Raw genomic sequence first — 18,462 nt, 5'->3', positions numbered from 1 at the left:
CTAAAAACGAAGAAAAAATAATGAAAAATCGGAAAAATAGGAGAATATAAATAAGAAACTGATAAGGTACGTGAACAAATGTGGCCAAATTTAGTGAAATGTCCTATGATGTTCAAAGTCCTACGGCATCAATAACATGCTATGGATTGATGATATTGTTTGCGAGAGAATTATTTTTTATGAATTTCCAACATCTTCAAAGACATTTATGAGTTATCCTGTTCTTTAAATCTAAAAATAAAGTTTTAAGTCGGTAATAATGCATCAAATAAGTAAGTTTTATTTGTAAATTAATTATATATTTTAAGATATAAGACAAGATTTAAGGTTTAGTTAGAACTAAAATTATCCAAAGCAAAGAGCTTTTATCGTAGGGTACTATCGTATGTCTCAGAATAACCACTCTATAGTCGGAAAAATACTCCCAAATTATGTATAATGTATTTGACATACTTTAGACTCACGTTACAAATTTCAATCTTATTCGTTCTTCTTCAAATGAAGGATTCAAATGAAGACTGGCGATTTAATAATAATAACTGAAAAATTAATTAGAATGAACTGAAACTGTTCGATTTCAATTTTTATGTGAATAGCAAACAGGACCAAATATTTTACCGAATATCTTCTGATTAGTTTGGATTTTATAGGTTTTCGCACTGCATTTAAAGATTCTCTATATTGTAACAACTGCATTTGCTTCAAATTTAAGAATTTTATTAACCATTTTTATCATACCAGTTTATAATATTGCAAAATGTTGAAAGTTTCACCATATATGACTTGTAAGGTTTTTCTATAATAGTCCTCATATATTATCATAGTATAAGATAAAATTAAACCTGCACTTTTACCGTCAGTATATTCTCGGTTTTATTGCATTAATTTATATGGTTATTCTTATATGGTATGTCAATCATGAACCCTGACATTCAGCGTGCAGATACTTAGGATAAAGTGTTGAGTAGAACGACCGGTTCAAACCCAAGAGCCACCAGTTTCGTGCTAAATGAAATAAATAAACAAATCTCAAAAGGCATCTGCGTCGCCACCAGCGCTCCCTTCTTCGCCTCAGTTATCGCGCTGGTCGAAGAATTTGAATATGAATCCGCCGGCGAGGAACCGTGAACTGATTCGACAGCATTACATCTGTCTTGCCGTGGTCCTGATATGCATTTGGATGATATCCGAAACGGTCGAGCCGCAAATACAATGAGAGCGACGTGAAGAGGGCGCTATCACCGCGAAATTTATTTAAAAATCATGAAAATATATGCACTACGCTGTCGGGGAGCGGAATGAGGGTATCAGGCGTATATGGCGCGTGCTTACGAATTTTTAGCCCCCAATTTTTTTTGTTCGTGACGATTTTATTTCATAAATTCTCTTGATGTAGTTGGTAAGGCATACTGTATTTAGTAAAGGCAAACGATCTAATGATTTTATAACGTAACTATGTTACAAATGTCTACTTAATAGAGATTTTTTGCATTAGAAGCATGGTTGTTTTTCTACTGAATGATTTGTAAGAGTTTGATCTAAAAATATTAAGGGATTTGGTAAATATATGATTAGATAATTGACAAGAATATTAATATTGACAGCATTTCCTCTTTTAATACAATCACTTTTATTTCCTACACAGTCTATATCGTCTAAGAAGAGATATTACAAATCTGTTGAAAGTTTTATTTTATTTTATAATACCGTACATATAGGGGATAGACACAATAATATGAACATCTGGCATATACATAATATTTATTTATTAATAAAATGTTGAACCATCATTTGCTTTTAAAATATCTGCAATTCTTCGCGGAGTAGATTTGTAGAATGTCCAAATAGTTTTGTCGGAACGGAATTTTTTACCATTGTTGTACCAAAATGTTCGCCAATTGTTTCAATGCTGAAGATGGAAATCTACTCCTAATGTCTACTCTAAAACTCCCCATAGCGGTTCACTTATGTGGAGATCTAGCGATGATATTCTGATATTCTTCTAAGCAAGATAACCTTTTTGATAGTGCTTGATAGCAATGTGCTAGTCATAGGAAGAACTTCACTCTTAAGGATGTCGAAATATTTAGTCGCAGTGATCCCACCAGTCTCTGTCAGTTAATTTTGGATTTCGCCCACTATTGCTTTTCGTTGATGATATTTTACTATATTTTGTGTATGATGTCATTATTGCGTGATACTTCCGTTTTACGTTAAACAATTCAGCTGTTTTCATCAGAGAGGCTCCCGCTAACTCACCACTAACTATTTGCCGTCTTTCGAAGCCTGAGAGATCGCACAAGGTATCTATCGTTTGTTTGGGCTGTCATAGAAATAGACTGTAACAGACAATATAATCTATACATATGCGTTGCATTATTTACACGGAAATAATGTTGTCAACAGGAAACAAGATATTATTATATTATATATTAAAGATATTAATATATAATAATTTTGTCAATCTCCTGTAGTTTAGAATGGTCTATTGCTCCAACATGTTTTGAGAATTTACAAGAAGCAGCAATTATAATTTATTAACCCTGAACAGTCAAGAAGATCCCGTTAATTTGTTAATTTTTTCTTGTTGATAATATTGTCACTGTGGTCGGGAACTTCATTATGTTGTTAAAGTAAGATGTTACGAAATAAAATTATGAATCCAGAATTGTTATACGATTCAGTTTTAAGTTATATGACAACATAATTAGGTATGTAGGGCTACTGAAAGTTGTGACAGGAGAACACTGACTAATAATGAAATGAAATTATGTTAGAGCAACGAGTACCGACAAGAAGATTCGTGAGAAGAGTGCACCTGAGCGTATGACTAGCATAAAGGAAACTAGCGTTTGGAGGAAGAAAAACGTGGTGATACAAAACAATGCAGAATTTTAGAACTAAAGTTTGACGTATTGTACTAAAGCTTGAAGTCGTTCAAAATTTTATTTATCACTTTATTTACTTGATTACTGTTGTTTATCCAGAAGAATCAAACTAAACCAATCATTAATTTCTAATGACTTATTTCATACCTTTTTCATTATTTTATTAAAACAACTTCACCATTGAATAAGGAACATAAATTCATAATAGATATTTTGCATAATAAATAACTAATAATGTTATATGTACGTTTATTGCTTGCGGACAAGTTTTTTATAATATCTTAACGTGGCATCCTAATACATAATTTCTCAACGCAGATTATTGAGAAATTTCAATGGTCACAGTACAATCACTATTAATGAGCGGTTAATCGAAGCAAAATATTTAAAAATTTAAATTACATTACTTTTAGTAATTTCTTGATTGTGTAGAATTTGGTATATTATCACAATATTTAGGATGCTCTGATTACCATAGAATAAAAATCGAATGTGTTAATAAAACAAACGACAAAGTTATTAGATTAAAAAGTAAGTTCATTTGTTATTACATGTAAAAGTTTCATCAAATCTTTTGATTTGAGCAAAACTTGACCTTGCAGATAAATATTTGTTGCTTTTCAATTTTGATTTTTTAAATATTCTCATTGAAATAACCTTGTTATAAATATGCCCTTTCCTATAGTTTAGATAATGTAATTTTATTTTTGATCCAACTCACATATCGGTATTCTTGTGTAGCGACCTTGAGGCATGTCGATTTTTACATCGTGGAATAACGGTCAACAAAGTACCCAGAAATATAATCCCAGATGTTGAACACGGACGGGGTGCCAGCAACGACAACTAGAACACGATAACGAATAGGTAACCCCGAGACGTTTATCTGGGATGTGTTTGATGAAAATCAAAATAAATAGTACGCTTTGGGTACCAGATAAATAATTATTCTTTTATTTTTTATAAAATCTACATATTGATAGAAGTTAAAAGAGAAGAATAACTTACTCTCCTATTTTTGGGGCAACATCGAACTCCATATAGTTTCCTTCGATAGGCATTTCATCCATATCTTCGTAATACAAGGAAATGTCTGATCCCATGGTTATAGCCAATTGTTCATCTCCTTCATCGCTGTATAGGGTGAGCAATGGATACCTGTTATCTGAAATTATTTAAGCTACTATTAGTAGTCGCTTGTTATGTGCAAGAACTAATTGCTGTAAATTTAACATCGATGCAAAAATGTTACGAAAGAGTAAAATTAAGAGTAGAAGAAACATTTTTTCGTTTAGAGTATTGTAAGGTTAATATATTTAATTTTGTGAGAAATTACAAAAATTAATCGAATAATGGATGCCATTGCGGAATAAAGGTGTAAAATTATATATTACAAGCTTCCAGTTAATGGAATTTCCTTAAAATTAAATACTAGAGTTGAATATATGTAGGAATAATCTCTTCTATTCAACAAAAACAGACGGTTAGTTAAATAATGTAAAATCGTTTATTCAAGTTATTATATCGTCATTATTCAACCACACTACCTTTAAGCATAAGGGATTTGATAAGGTGCAGGTCTGGAGAATATGACGTGTGGGGTAACACTTCCCATTTTAATTCACTGGTTTTGCAATATGGAGTCGAGCATTGTCATGCTAAAGAATAACATTGTTGTGACGTTGCGCGTATTCCGACCGTGTTTCGTATAGTGTTATTGTTATAGCTCGAATGGATAGCTCCGCCGCACCCTGTGTATTCAACAGACTTTACGGCTTCTGATTACCGCTTGCTTGGATCAATGCAGCATGACTTGGCACCTCGTGTAGATATACTAATCCGATAAAAAGAATTGTATAATGGTACTGTGTGAAAAATAGCAACAATTATAGAAACTTATGAAACGTATCTTGGTTCATATATCGTGTACAAAATTTTCTCAATAAAGGCTTTTATGTAGAGACAAAATCATAATAATTACAATACATGTATGCATTAGCATTTGTTCTGACATATGAGTTGTGACCTGTATGAGCAGCGCTTCATTTTTTATAAACCTACCAAAAAGTGGAGTACACTTTTTCCGAGTACACGAGTACACCGAGTCGGAATCCGTAAATTGGCTAAAATATGGGAGATAAAAGAGTAGCGACTATCAATATAGAATAACACAAGGAAATGTGTAAAGCAAAGTTTGATCCTATTCGCTGTCTGTCGTATTTTTCTCCTTTCGATTACCACTTGTTTTGGTCAATGACTCATGGCCTAAGTGAGCAACATTTTGCTTTTTATGAAGAAGTTACGAACTCCATAGATTATTTAATGACAGAATAGACGGAATAGTCAGAAACACACGGAATTCGGATGGTGTCTGAAGGATTGGAAAAAGTCATACGATCGATACGAATGATATTTTGAGTAAAACACATTGCACCATTTTTTCTGAATAAAGCTTTAAAGATGTAAAAAACGATCAAAACTGATTTGTACACTCTATGTTAAATACAGTATTTAAAAAAACTAACGAAAAATTATTAGTACAAAGCTTTTAAATCACCAATTTTGGATATTCATTGTAAAACAACTACAATTATAAATGGATCAGCGATAAAAGCGAACTCCATTTTCGTTTCAATTTCACCAAAAATTCGGTCCTATTGATTCGGTCCTTGGAGTCGATAAGCTCGTCGAATGCATCCACAAGAAAAAAATGCTTATAGCGAATGCACATGACACGTGTCAAATAAAAAATATAATTAATTGCTCGATATTGCACATGCATATATGCGAGCGTACATCAACGACAAGCTCTTTATTGGTTATTTATATTTATTCTATTAATACGCCTCTTCGAACCGTTCGGGAGAGGACGCCTTGGGCTTCAATGCCTGTGTTTTAATCTCGTAAATATTTTAACAAAATGCGATTTCAATTTGCTGCTTGATTAATTCCAGTAGTGTACAGTTTGATCAAACATTGGCGAAGAGTTTCGTGCTTTTTACTTTTTATTTTGATTGCATAAACTTACAGCTTTGATTTTTAAGAACCTTTATTTTAGTAAACTAGCAAATTTCAGCAGAAAATTAGACGGTAATCGGTGAGCAATTCTCAATCACCTGTTTGCTCAAAAGCGTTTTTCTTTTCAAAATTGTTTTATTATACCAATAGCTTGTACAAACATCAAGCTTGTACAAACACTTATATTTTATTGCCATTTTTGTATCAATATGATGTTATATTTGCGCATTTTAGAATAAGTAATTTCACACAGAAGGGTACTTACCGAAGTAATCTTCTATATGTAATGTATATACTAATATCATAAGAAATACTTATTACCCATTGGGCAGATTATTAAAGCGCTAAATGTAGCCAAAAAGAGATGAGATGAGAGAGAAAGAGAGAGATGATGGGTGAGTTTTTTATTTTCTTATCGATATAAAAAATATTGTGGCTGTCGGTCATCAAACTCGTGAAATACTGGTAATGATGCTGCTTTTGAAGTAAAATGGTGAAACTAAACACAGGCCCGGAATTGGAAGTTATAACCAAATTTAAGATCATTGGAGATTATAATAGTTGAATTTAATGCGTTTGATCCTTTTTCAAGGTGAATGGATGAAATAGAGACAAAAATTAAGGATATATATTAACAATTTTATCGAATCATAGATATCTTTAATTGTCAGTTACTGTCCAATTTGATTCCGTTTATAGTCATTCTTTGGTTTTTCAAATTAGATTCAATCATTCCAATTTTTTAGACTTCTTTACTTTAGTCTTCACTAGGTCTTTGAAGTTTGTGAGGACACTATTATTTCGTTATTCGATTCATAAAATATGAAAACAACTGCAATTTATATCCTTGATTTGCATCCTTTATGACCCGGACACTGAATATATATATATATATATATATATATATATATATATATATATATATATATATATATATATATATATATATATATATATATATATATATATATATATCAAACAACTGCTCACAATTTGATCACTATTAAGTAAGATATATAATTTACGTTTTTTTATTATGAATTCTTTCGTTTGACCAATCTGAAAATAATATTAATTGAGTGTTATATGTTATTTTAATGATTTAATTTAATAATCAATTAATTAATTTTTATCAAGAATATAACATTACCGATAATTACTGGTTTCAATTATGATAATGCGACTTCTTACACAAGATAAATGGATCTTAAATGGATTTTTAGCGAATTTTTGGTCAAAAATTCATATTAGGTTCATAAGGTTCAAATTCATAAGGTTAGGCCGCTGCGCTATTCGTCTGATTTAGTTAGGTTTTCATTTTGATTATGCGGCCTCTCCTACAACTTGGGATTTTAGCGATTTTTCGGTCAAATATTCAACTCATGTCCTAGTCGTTTGATTTAATTCCGTTGGCTATTTCTAAATTTAATACAAAGACATTATCATTGAAGAGATTAAAATTGAATCTAAGTAGGCCATTTGGAGTATCTAATTCAACTATTTCAAAAATTGAACAATGAGTATTCAAAAAATTTGGGAAAATTTGAAGGATATGAAATACATTCAGACAAATTAATAACCCATTTGTACATCTTCATGGTAGAAGATTGTTACGATAGTATTTATTACATAGAGTGAAAATTGAGATTTTTTTTAGATGCCATGTTTCGGGTCGCAAGAAGTTAGTCAGCTCCTCTGATTTTTTCTTATTGGCACATGTAAGAAATCTATGCATGGAAAACGATTTTTAGCGAAATATAATAGCTTTAACTACGTTAAATAAATCCAGATATTGAAAGGGAAAAGTGTTGATGAAGAATTTTATGTCAATTTGCCGGACCCCAGACGTTTGGAAGATGGCTGAAATTATCAAGATCCCACAACTTGGAAAATTATCAAATAAAATCACAGAATGAAGTCTACAGACCTATCTCACTGATACCAGTGATATCAAATGTATTTGAAAAACTCCTGTTTATAAAAATAAAAACAAGAGAAAGAGAACCCAATACCTATATATTAGTTTGGGTTTATTAACAAACATTCAATAATTGTCTTACGAAGGTAAGAAGGTACGTTCAGCTATATTCTTAGATGTAGCACAAGCCTTCGATATGGTCTTGTTCATAAACTACAGAAAATATTACCGATATATGTGGTCACACAGAAACACAGAGTCAAACAAGAGGAACAAGCCTGCTGTATAATAACACAAGGTAAAACAGGTGTACCACAAGGAAGTGTACTGGTGCTAATTCTTTACCTACTTTTACATGAGATAATATCGAAGGAGTTACACGAAAATTACAACAGGCAAGTGACAATATAAATAATTGGATCCAAACCTGGGAAATAAAAATTAACTAATGTAAATCGATGCTCGTGTAGTTTACGTATCAGACTACACAAGCACTAATAACAATAAATAATACTATCATTCCATATAGCAACAACGGTAAGTATCCTGATGCAAACATTTGATGGAAGGAATATGTGAAAAAGAAAAGGAAAGAATTGGTGTTTAAATACAAGAAAACGTATTGGTATTGCAAATTGCTATTAAAAAGTATTGAAACCTACATGGATATATGATCGGAATTATCGAGAATTTCCTGCAAAAGTAATATAAATACAATACAAGTTTTTTAGAACAGTCTTAAGGATTATTGTAGGTGCACCCAGATATTACAGGACTGATTAGTTACACCGATACCGTCACATACCGACTATCACACAGGAAATCTAGAGAGTTGCAAGGAGACATGAGGAAAGACTCCATTCTCATATCAATATCGAAGTGATGGAAATTTTCGATTACACCAGAACAGGAAACAGACTAAAAATAATCAAACCATTTAATAATGTGTGTAGTGTAGTGAGATGCTTTTAATAGAAAAACTGTAATTTTAATACGTAAAATACGGCTGATGGGTACTCCTAAATATATACCTAGATTTAAGTTATTGTAGAAACAAACTGTAAATTAGATCGATCGAGGCAAAAAACTTGCTGGACAGTAGTTAATAAACTAAAACAAAACTCTAAAAGAAAGGTCTATAACTGGCGAAGAGAAATCTTCCTTGTTGTTATAGTACAATTGCATGAATAAGAGAACCAACATTTATTTTCGAGATATAGGTAATTTTTTTTTTAACTGGGGTAGAATCCTTGTAAAAGCAATTTATAGGCGACATTAATGACGAATTTAGAAGAAAAAATTTACCGTAAAATAATGCGAAAGATGGGTGTAAGAAAAAAATTAAATTTATGTTGATTAATTTAAAATGAATTTTAAATACCAACATATAGTACGTAAATTACGATATCTTATATTCTGTATTACCTTCAGTCGAACAACACACATGGCTAATAACACGTTAGGTATTTTAATTAGCTATAAAAATGAGGGATTGCGAAGAGTAGGAGTTAGGGAGCACGTAAATTACGAGTCTCTTAATTAAATAGGAGTTGCTGTTTAATCGTCGTTCATATTTTTGTTTTAATTGAATCCCTGACAGCCCACGGGCCGTCAATATGAAAATGGAGCGCTAGATGCGTGGCGGCAAATGTGTTGCAGAAACGGGTTGACCCAGTTCTAAGTTTTAGAGTACGCATATTTTAAGCATCTATATTTTGTTAATTCATTAATCAGATTTAATGTTCATTAAAATTATAACCGTAAAATCAATTACTAATATCGTTTTTAACAGTTGGAGGAGTTGTATACTGTTAACACCATGAAGGTGTCTTTCTGTTAGTACTGAACTTTGGGCTTTTCAAATTACCTATGTAGGTATCGTTTTAATGTGATAGGGTAGAATTAATTTTCAGTAGGCAACACAATTTTCAGTATAATATCTAAATTATTAATGTTATTTAAAGTCATTTTTCATACCCAGGTATATTACAGGTACTTATTTTATTAAATCATCGTTCAGCTCTACTAATATGCTTGTTCCAAAAATTCACATGTGAGAATTAATATTGGAAGATGGATGATATATGGAGGATATTCTTATCCTTTATTTAAGTTTTAAGCCTCTTTTCATTCATTCATTTCATTTTCTAACTTAGTTTTTTGCTTTTGAAGTATTGTGGTACTGTGTGAAATTTTAATTCATTCGAATGTTCCTTAAAAAATATTTTTAACATTTATTTTGTATTTAGTTTTGATATAAGTTGTATATGAATATTTAACTGAAAACATTTCATTTATATTAATGTTGTATTTGATTATGGAACCAACGTTCTCATCCGTAGTTTTTTCTTTTTATACCTACTTTTTCTACTGAATTTGTTCGTGGCATAGATCAGTACAAAAAAGAACATATGAAATATGAACACATCTTCCATTCATCATCAGTAGGATAAAATACCATGAACCTATTAATTTTATTTGTAGGTTCATAGTATAATCAGGTTTTAGTATAATTGGATAATTTATTATTCATTTAAAAGAAAGTTATAGAAATATTTGGATACAAGTCATGGAAAGTAGAAAAGTAGTTACAGGTAAAATTATGAAAGTGCATTGGAAATAACTATGATATAATATCTCCTTTATAAATTTTAAACATAAATGTCTATCTGGATGACAATATAATTTATAAAAGGTGAGCGAAAACTCCTTATGGAAAAAATATACTGTTTTTAAAACCTTAAAACAGGAAAAACCTTAAAAAGGGACACATTATGGTTGATGTAAATTCGTCGATTTAATGTCTTAATTGAAATAAAATATTTTATAATCTACCAGGGTGTTCATATCCGTTTTTTTTTAGTTAAAGAAAATACGTTATTTACAACTATATTCCTCACAGAAAATGTATCAAAGGCATTATAAAACAGTTTCTTTTTCTAAATCATGTATCAAGTCATTTTTTATCTTCGAAATCGGCAAAATGCTGATTTGCAAGCGCGAGCCCCATCGATGCAAAAATGTGCTAGTTAGACGGAGACAGTCTGGACACAACTGAGGGTTCTGCAAAACTTCCAGTCCAATTCTTATTTCAACATCTTTTTTAGGAGTTTCTCCAGAATTCAGTAATTCATAATATACGACACCAACCCGGTTTTACTAAATACAGAGCACGGTCTTGCAGTCAATTGGCCGGCTTCGTCAGATGATAACCATAATTTTTTTAGCTTGGGTTTTCGAAATAAATTTATTTTTCACCACCCGTGACTATTCGATGTAGAAATGACTTTATCCATATCTTCGAGACGTTTCTTTGATATTCTAATTGTCATTTAATTCATGTGGCCTTCATGTTTACATATTTTGGATTTTTCCTATCGCTTATAATCGTTGAATCGCCCACATTTTTGCTACCAAATATGTTTGAGTTTGTGTTGGGTCTTTATCCAAAACTTAAACATATGAATTCTCGAAACCACGTTTAACACGTTCTTTCTTACCAGCAAACGATGACATTGGCTGCTTTCTTTTGATGAAATAAGAAGAGGCAGACAAAACTCTATATTTTCAGAAAATTATAAAACTATAACTCGTTATTTTAGCGGAACGTAACTTGTGTTATGTGTTATATATATTCTTTATCTCTATTTCTCTTTTTTCCATAATATAATACAAATTTGAGATATATAATAACACACTTTTCTGTCAGTCCAGTGGTGGTTTATTATTTAATGGAGGCTGAGATGTTCATATCAACCGGAAAAAGATTCTCCTCGGTTTTTAACCAGATTTACGAATCGCCTTGTCCCACCGCCCCCTCCAATTGATCCGACCGGCTTGGTGAGCCGTTGGTGGGGAGAGGGAACCTTCGTGGGAATTCAATTAAAACAAAAATATGTTTTTAATGACGACGATTAACAGTAATGCCGATTTAATTAAGAGACTCCGCGAACTTCGACGCCCCCGAAGTGGAATTAATCGTCGCTATTTACGTGCCCCCCGTCCCTCTCGGGCGGTCGGCCGGTCGTTCTTCGCCGATACTTACCAGCAGTCGGTCGAGCCACTATTAATATTGAAAAATCGACGGGAAAGCCGTCGGGGAATAGCTGTTCGGTGCTGACTGCCACCTCCGCCGTCGGGCTCCATCGGTAGGCGATACTGTCGGCGCTGCAACAAAGAAAAACCGTTTTTTAGTTCCCGATCGCGGTGGTGGAGACCACGTCGAGGGACTCTGTTTGTCCACTGATATACGTGTCTCTTTTTGTATGTGATTACATTTTTTTAGTATAGGGAGAGGAAACAGGTTTTTTAGATTTTGTATCTATTAAACCAGAAAATAATAAGCAACCTAGCTGTCCATATGAGAATAGTATCAAATATTTTGCTATGATGTTGGATGTCAAATTGAACTGCAAGGAATATGTTAGAAATAAATTAGTGGAGTTAAAGATAATATTTATTTGATTAGATTAACTTCTTGGAGGGAAATCTAAACTAGAGGATCAACTAGGGGTTTACACCATGGGCAGCAGAATAAGTAATAATTAAATGTTTCACAATAAGATTTGGTATAACGCACTTTAGTATGTAGGCACTAAACTAAAAACGCAATGAGACTAAGCAATCGTCATAGTCAAAGAAGAAATTAAAATGTTCGTTGGCAAACTTGAATCTAAACGATACCTCCATGAATACCCAGAGGCTCTGCAGCTACTAGACAGACAAAATATCGATCGCAGGCTGTAGATGATCAAGCCCGGAAAACTGGTGTAATAGTGCACGAGTTAAATGGGTGTATAGTAAGAAAAAATAATTACACTTAATCAAAGGATTAAGACTATCCATGGGTTTCTAATTATACTGGGCACTACTAACATTTTTGATAATGGTACTTGTGCGGATTCTTTTTTTACTTTGCATTATTAAATGAATTGTACTTTGAATGTTTGACATAGTGTGACAGACTATTGTGCACAATGAGTGCCGCATTTTTTAACAATAGAATTCGAATACGAACTCGATTTCAGAAACGATAAACATTGTATATATTATATATCTTGAACTTAAATATATATTTAAGAAAATGTATAATTATTTTAAAAATGTTTACCTTTCTATTTGTGAATTATTGGTGGGGCATGGTCCTGGTACATTTGTTAGATCTCCTGGGTCAGTGGATAAGTCTGCAATATCCAAAATGTCCACGGATCGGGCTGGAATAATCAAAATAAATGGTTATCGTTACAATTGTCATTAAAACGTTTAAAAATCATTAATGTGGTGCTTATTTTTTATCTCATTTAGAGGTGATCTGTACATAAAGAAAGTTTGAAATGTTTCAGTTTAATGGGCTTAGGGTAATGGTTCTTTATCTTTTGTATCGGCACTAAAAATACTATTATTTCATTTATTCCATTTTTTCTACCTAGTCTTTTTTGCAGGTTTGACAAAAATAATGCATAGGTGCAATATTTGGCAAATATGGTGAATTATGTTTGATGATATATCACGATACTTTATATTTTGTTATTAATCAGCTATAGAATCTTGCCATATCGAGGAAGAAAATTTGTATAAGTGTATTATTCCGATAATAGATGATATGATTCGAGGTAAATAACATGATCTAACATGACATTGCATTATAACTATGACTTGCTTGTTAATGAAGTTTTCTTCTTTTTGTGACATTTTTTTCCTGTGAAAATAACTAATACATATTTGTACATTATATTATAATTTATACTGAAGATGAAGAGTCCACATAATATATTACAAGATAAGAACAGATTTGTCAATATGTAGTATTCATTATTAATGCTCATATCATTTCTTGTGCGGTTACAATAGGTGCAATCAGAGTGATTTGATTGATTTGATTTTGTTTATTTTTATTACTGTTTATTTTATTCTAGCATTTTGCTAAAACATTTTACTATACACTTTACTCAAATAATTTTATTGTTAGTATCGTTTTTTATACAAATGAATAATTAACAAAAACAATAACCACATGGATACATTTCTGGATTATGTGGTGGAAGTGGTAAAACTTCCTGTCCAACGTTTAATTTTAAATAAGTCTTGAGTAAAGGAGGACAATGTTTTGTGATAATTGATTATTTTCGGGTTTTTAGTAAATTTTTAAGACGCTTAGTTTCACTTCTTTTGGTTGTGTTATCCATTTGTCCAAAATGATGTGGTTTAAAGAAATGTTTTTATAGTATTGTTTTACAATTTAATGAATGACAAGATACCTTTTAATTTGGTCGTTGGAAGAAATTATATTCCGTCTGACACTTGACTTCTATTCTTAAAAAATATATTTATTAACATTAGTTATTTTTTCAAAAAAAAAAAAATTAACAGGGTAGATATTTAAAAAAGCAAATTATATATTATAATTAAAATATATCATTGGCCGCCGAAGCCTCTATTCCTTACGATCTCTAAGCGCTTTTCGATTCTATTAATCTCTTATTAATTATCAATTAATAACTGAAACCATCCATCCTAAGTTCCTTCTGCATTAATTTCGATCACTGTCATTGTGTCCCTCTCTGCCTTTCCTTATTGGCACATCGCAGCGAGCGGCATGAGGTCGAATAAAACAACATTTTATTGATATTGAGGAGCTCAATGACCGGGTAAGCTCTTAAGGAACAGGATGTTTTTTTGTGATTACCAACATCAATTAACATAATAAATAAACAATATTGGGTAGAATATAGAAAACATATATAAAACATCAAAATGCGTATTGGCTTTTTGAAAAATCTAGAATGTTCAGTACATAATACACTATTAGAAATTTAAATATGATTCAATGATTGAGAATTCAAAACAGATGATGTAACCTATGCTTTGTAATGTCCGACACTTCTGTTTTTATATTTTGTTCACAACTCTGTCATTATGCTTTCGTAATTCATTATGGATTATTTTGTTGAAATGTAAACAAAATTTTTTTTCTCTGTAGGTATCCAATTACAAGTTACTGACTGCTTGAAAACTTGCTTCATTGAGTAAACTTACTTCATTGATAATACGTGCATTCATTTCGATGTTTTAGAATTGGTGTGATTAATTAAGAATGCCTTTATCGTTCAAAAAGCTGGAAGATATGAAAATGGTAGTTCAAATCGTCCGACAATCAAGTCATCAGGTCATAATACCCCGCTACACAAAAACCTGTATGGAATCACACATGACATATACAACCTGACCCATCGTATTTCCTAGACATTCATGTTTGGAATTATTGCTACATTAGATCGATATTACATGATCTGACTGAGCAGTAATTTCCTTTTTTGATGAGGATACGCAAAATTTTGTAAGATGCCATTAGGGAAAGTCCGAAAATTGATGCTTTCAAGAAACATTCGATCAGGATTTCTCAAGCGGGATAGTTAAACAATGCCATTTGTTTCTTGACTGAGTTTCGGATTGTTTGGAAAGGAATCTCAATTTTGATATGTTAAAAAGCATAATTGTATCAAAAGGCGCCAATCTACACAAATTTCATCAGATGACAATTAATCGACGAAAGGTTACTGGTTAGTGGAGATTTTGTGTTAGTGGTGGCACTGGTCCATATATTTTCAAAAACGATGGTTCTGATTCTATAACTTTCAACGGCGAAGTATGATGGCAACGGAATTAATTTTAGTAGAAATTAAACTGTATTAAAATGGACGACAGGTAATTCGAGCGGAACTTGAGTAATTGACTGGCATTCTTGGATTCCTTTCTCGTTGTTCAAATTCAGCCTACTGACTGGCCAGTGACCAACTTAGAGACCATCCCAGAAGACATCGGGTCTTACCCAGCCTGGTTACTGGCGTGACTGGGTTGGTTATTCCATGTCGGATTTTCAACTGTTGCGTATAAAGACAATTACAATTACAATCACAAACATAAGGTACATCCTACAGTACTAGGAGAAGGACCGTTCTATCGCCTTGACAAATGGGCCGGCTCATATCATTGTTTAATTCCATTCTCAATATCGATCCACCTTTATTGAAAAACATTGTACAATAAACAGTCAACAATACCAGTTGAGAAGCTTTATATAAACATGTAAGGTCCATGGAAATTATTAAGAAAGAAACAAAAATGTATACCTAGTGATTTTCCAACAAATATAAGAATAAAGGTATCTACGTACAGAGTCAATCTAATATCATCGACATTGGCATCTTTCTCAGAACTGTACATTAATATTCCAAAAGTTACGTTTTAATGCAATAGTTAGTGGAACTAGGACGAATTATATTATGAACTGTTAAAATCTAGTGATTGTTATCGCTAATTCAAAATAAACATTGAAACCAAAATATCTCTAACATAACAAAGCTACTCCGGGTTCTAAAGATTTTCCTTAAGATAATCATTTTTGGTTGTTTCGGTTAAACAATGTCATATTGGAACTTCCTGTTGTGACTTTAAATTGTATTAATCGGTTTCTACATCATTTTTAAGCATTGAAGTGTCAAAAACTGTCAAAGGAACATGGTAGATTATGGAGATCAATAAATTAGATTATATCACCTGAGCCACCCAAGAGTTATAAAGAATTAATGATCCAGAAGGTCATGCACGATACATTAATAAAATAAACTTATTTCTTGATTATAAATAATACATGGTTTAATTTAATTATCTGATCATTGGTTTACTTTAAGGAAACTAACATTAAATCTCAAAAATTAGAGATATGCCATCCCATTACGATAAGGAGCGTAAAATCGATTAAAAAACTGATATATTTCTATTAAGACTAAATAAGAAAATTTTGCTGCTTACCATTTTGAGAGTCGGCCACTATTGAAAGACATAAAATTCCGCAAAAGAGTTCGACGAGCAGATGACGCGCAGCGTTACGTTTCAGCCTAATTCTCGACCGCATGTTCGACCCATCGATGAGCAGCTAACTGATCCAGGCGACGGAAATCTGGCACGCGTACCACCACCGTCCAGCTCCGCGTTCGCAACAGAAAAATTACCATAATATTAATTGGTTTAACAGAGGACGACAGTGCGTGCCTTTAACACATACCACGACGCGTATCTCGATCGAACGGGAATAGATGAGGATTTTTTGCATTCGTTTCGAATGATGCTGGTCTTGATACAGTCTCAATTGGCGTTACGTAACTGATACGACTTATTGGGTACGATTAAAACAATCATATTTTTATAATGCGTTTGATTATCAGGCAAACAAATGTAGATTTTGTAGACTTCTAAGATTGTTAAAACCAGTTGTGGGTTTTTATTTTTATTTACATAAATGTATCTGTCTCTCTATAGTCCTTGAGTTAGTTAGATAAATAGATATTAATATCACATTTGATTAATAATAATAATAATACGTTCCAGTGGTTTGGTTTGTTTCAATTTTCTGATGTCCTTTTTATTGTCCCGTGTTGTATTTCTTGTATGGTACTGTGGTTTGGTAACCTTATCAGGTGTTAAGGCGAAATTTTGAATAAACTGGTAGATCCATTTTGCTTCGAGATCATCGTGCAGTTCTTTGTTGGTTGCATAATGATAAGTATTTCATAATTAATCGAAGATTTTTGTTTTGCAGCGTTAGATTACCGGTCGGTTTGATGTTTTAACGCTGTATTTGCCCTATTAAACTCTACATTATAAGTTTGCACATTATAAGTTCAAATATTTTTTATAATTGACTGATAAACCAATATTTTTGATCATTAGTCAAGTTGAAAGTACCTTCTGATGACGGCTATCGTAAAAATATAAATAAATGACAGATGAGATAAAGAGCAAATTACACTAGAAAACAAGCACTTAAAGGAAATGCTCTCTATTTTTAGCCATTAAACTAATTTAAATAATTACACCCAAAACATTTTCATTATTAAAGTTTCTTTTTTTGAAACAATTGTAAAGCTGTTATATTAATGATTCTCCATTGAGCCATTAAATAAGGTTGTGGAACTAACATCGCGAAACATAACAGAAAAGAGTAACAGGTAAGAGTACAAAATTTGCCGAAGCTCAAAAGATTACACTGCAAGAAGATCAGAAAGTCAAGGGATATTGAAAGAGTGACCTGTTATCATCTGAACAGATAATTTTCTTTGGTAGTATAAAGATCGATTTAAATAATTCCAATATTCTAGAACGATCAAATAGACAATAGGGAACGAATAGCACATTTCAATGATACCAATAAAAAAACTTTGATAAATATAGTAGAACTTTTAATTTTAATATTATAGTGGAAATACACATAATAGTCAAAACAGCATTGGCTTACAGAAATAATCTTCCAAGTATTTTAGTAATAGACAGATAACTATGGAAGTTTATTGTTATACTATTTATAGAAATATAGTATATAGGTATGAAGTGTAGAAGATCTAGAATCCTGTTGAGGTTTGAAAATATGACATTAAAAAGGAATTTTAAGATTAATGGAACTAATCTAATCTACTAATTAACCTATTAACTGGCAATCGAATTCCAAGGAGCAATTAGATTATGAAGCCATTTCCTAGTAACATCGAGCTTCCCTGTTTCCTATCAAATAATTAACGTCCTTTCTTCATTATTTTTTTCTTGATTTGTTTTCATGTATTCTACCCAGGAGATCTCAAAATA

General features: G+C 31.8%; 1 protein-coding gene across 2 annotated transcripts in view; it reads right to left on the bottom strand.

Annotated features, from left to right (window-relative positions):
- The window catches only part of LOC143190712 (uncharacterized), a 54,943-nt gene extending 38,146 nt beyond the window's left edge, over positions 1–16,797 (bottom strand). For both annotated transcript variants that reach the window (XM_076395215.1, XM_076395216.1), the window contains exons 1-4: positions 16,636–16,797; positions 12,935–13,037; positions 11,870–11,991; positions 3,897–4,053 (exon numbers count right to left, since the gene is read on the bottom strand). In XM_076395215.1, the coding sequence (XP_076251330.1) occupies positions 3,897–4,053; positions 11,870–11,991; positions 12,935–13,037; positions 16,636–16,738 (485 nt within the window). In that variant the 5' untranslated portion in view covers positions 16,739–16,797. The remainder of the gene's footprint in view (positions 1–3,896; positions 4,054–11,869; positions 11,992–12,934; positions 13,038–16,635) is intronic.
- Positions 16,798–18,462: the final 1,665 nt, after the last annotated feature.

Source organism: Rhynchophorus ferrugineus, unplaced genomic scaffold (genome assembly GCF_030347505.1).
Source record: "Rhynchophorus ferrugineus isolate W39M unplaced genomic scaffold, kcgeb_rfMv2 rfM2, whole genome shotgun sequence".
Classification (NCBI taxonomy): domain Eukaryota; kingdom Metazoa; phylum Arthropoda; class Insecta; order Coleoptera; family Curculionidae; genus Rhynchophorus; species Rhynchophorus ferrugineus.
This window is presented reverse-complemented; position numbering and strand designations above follow the sequence as displayed.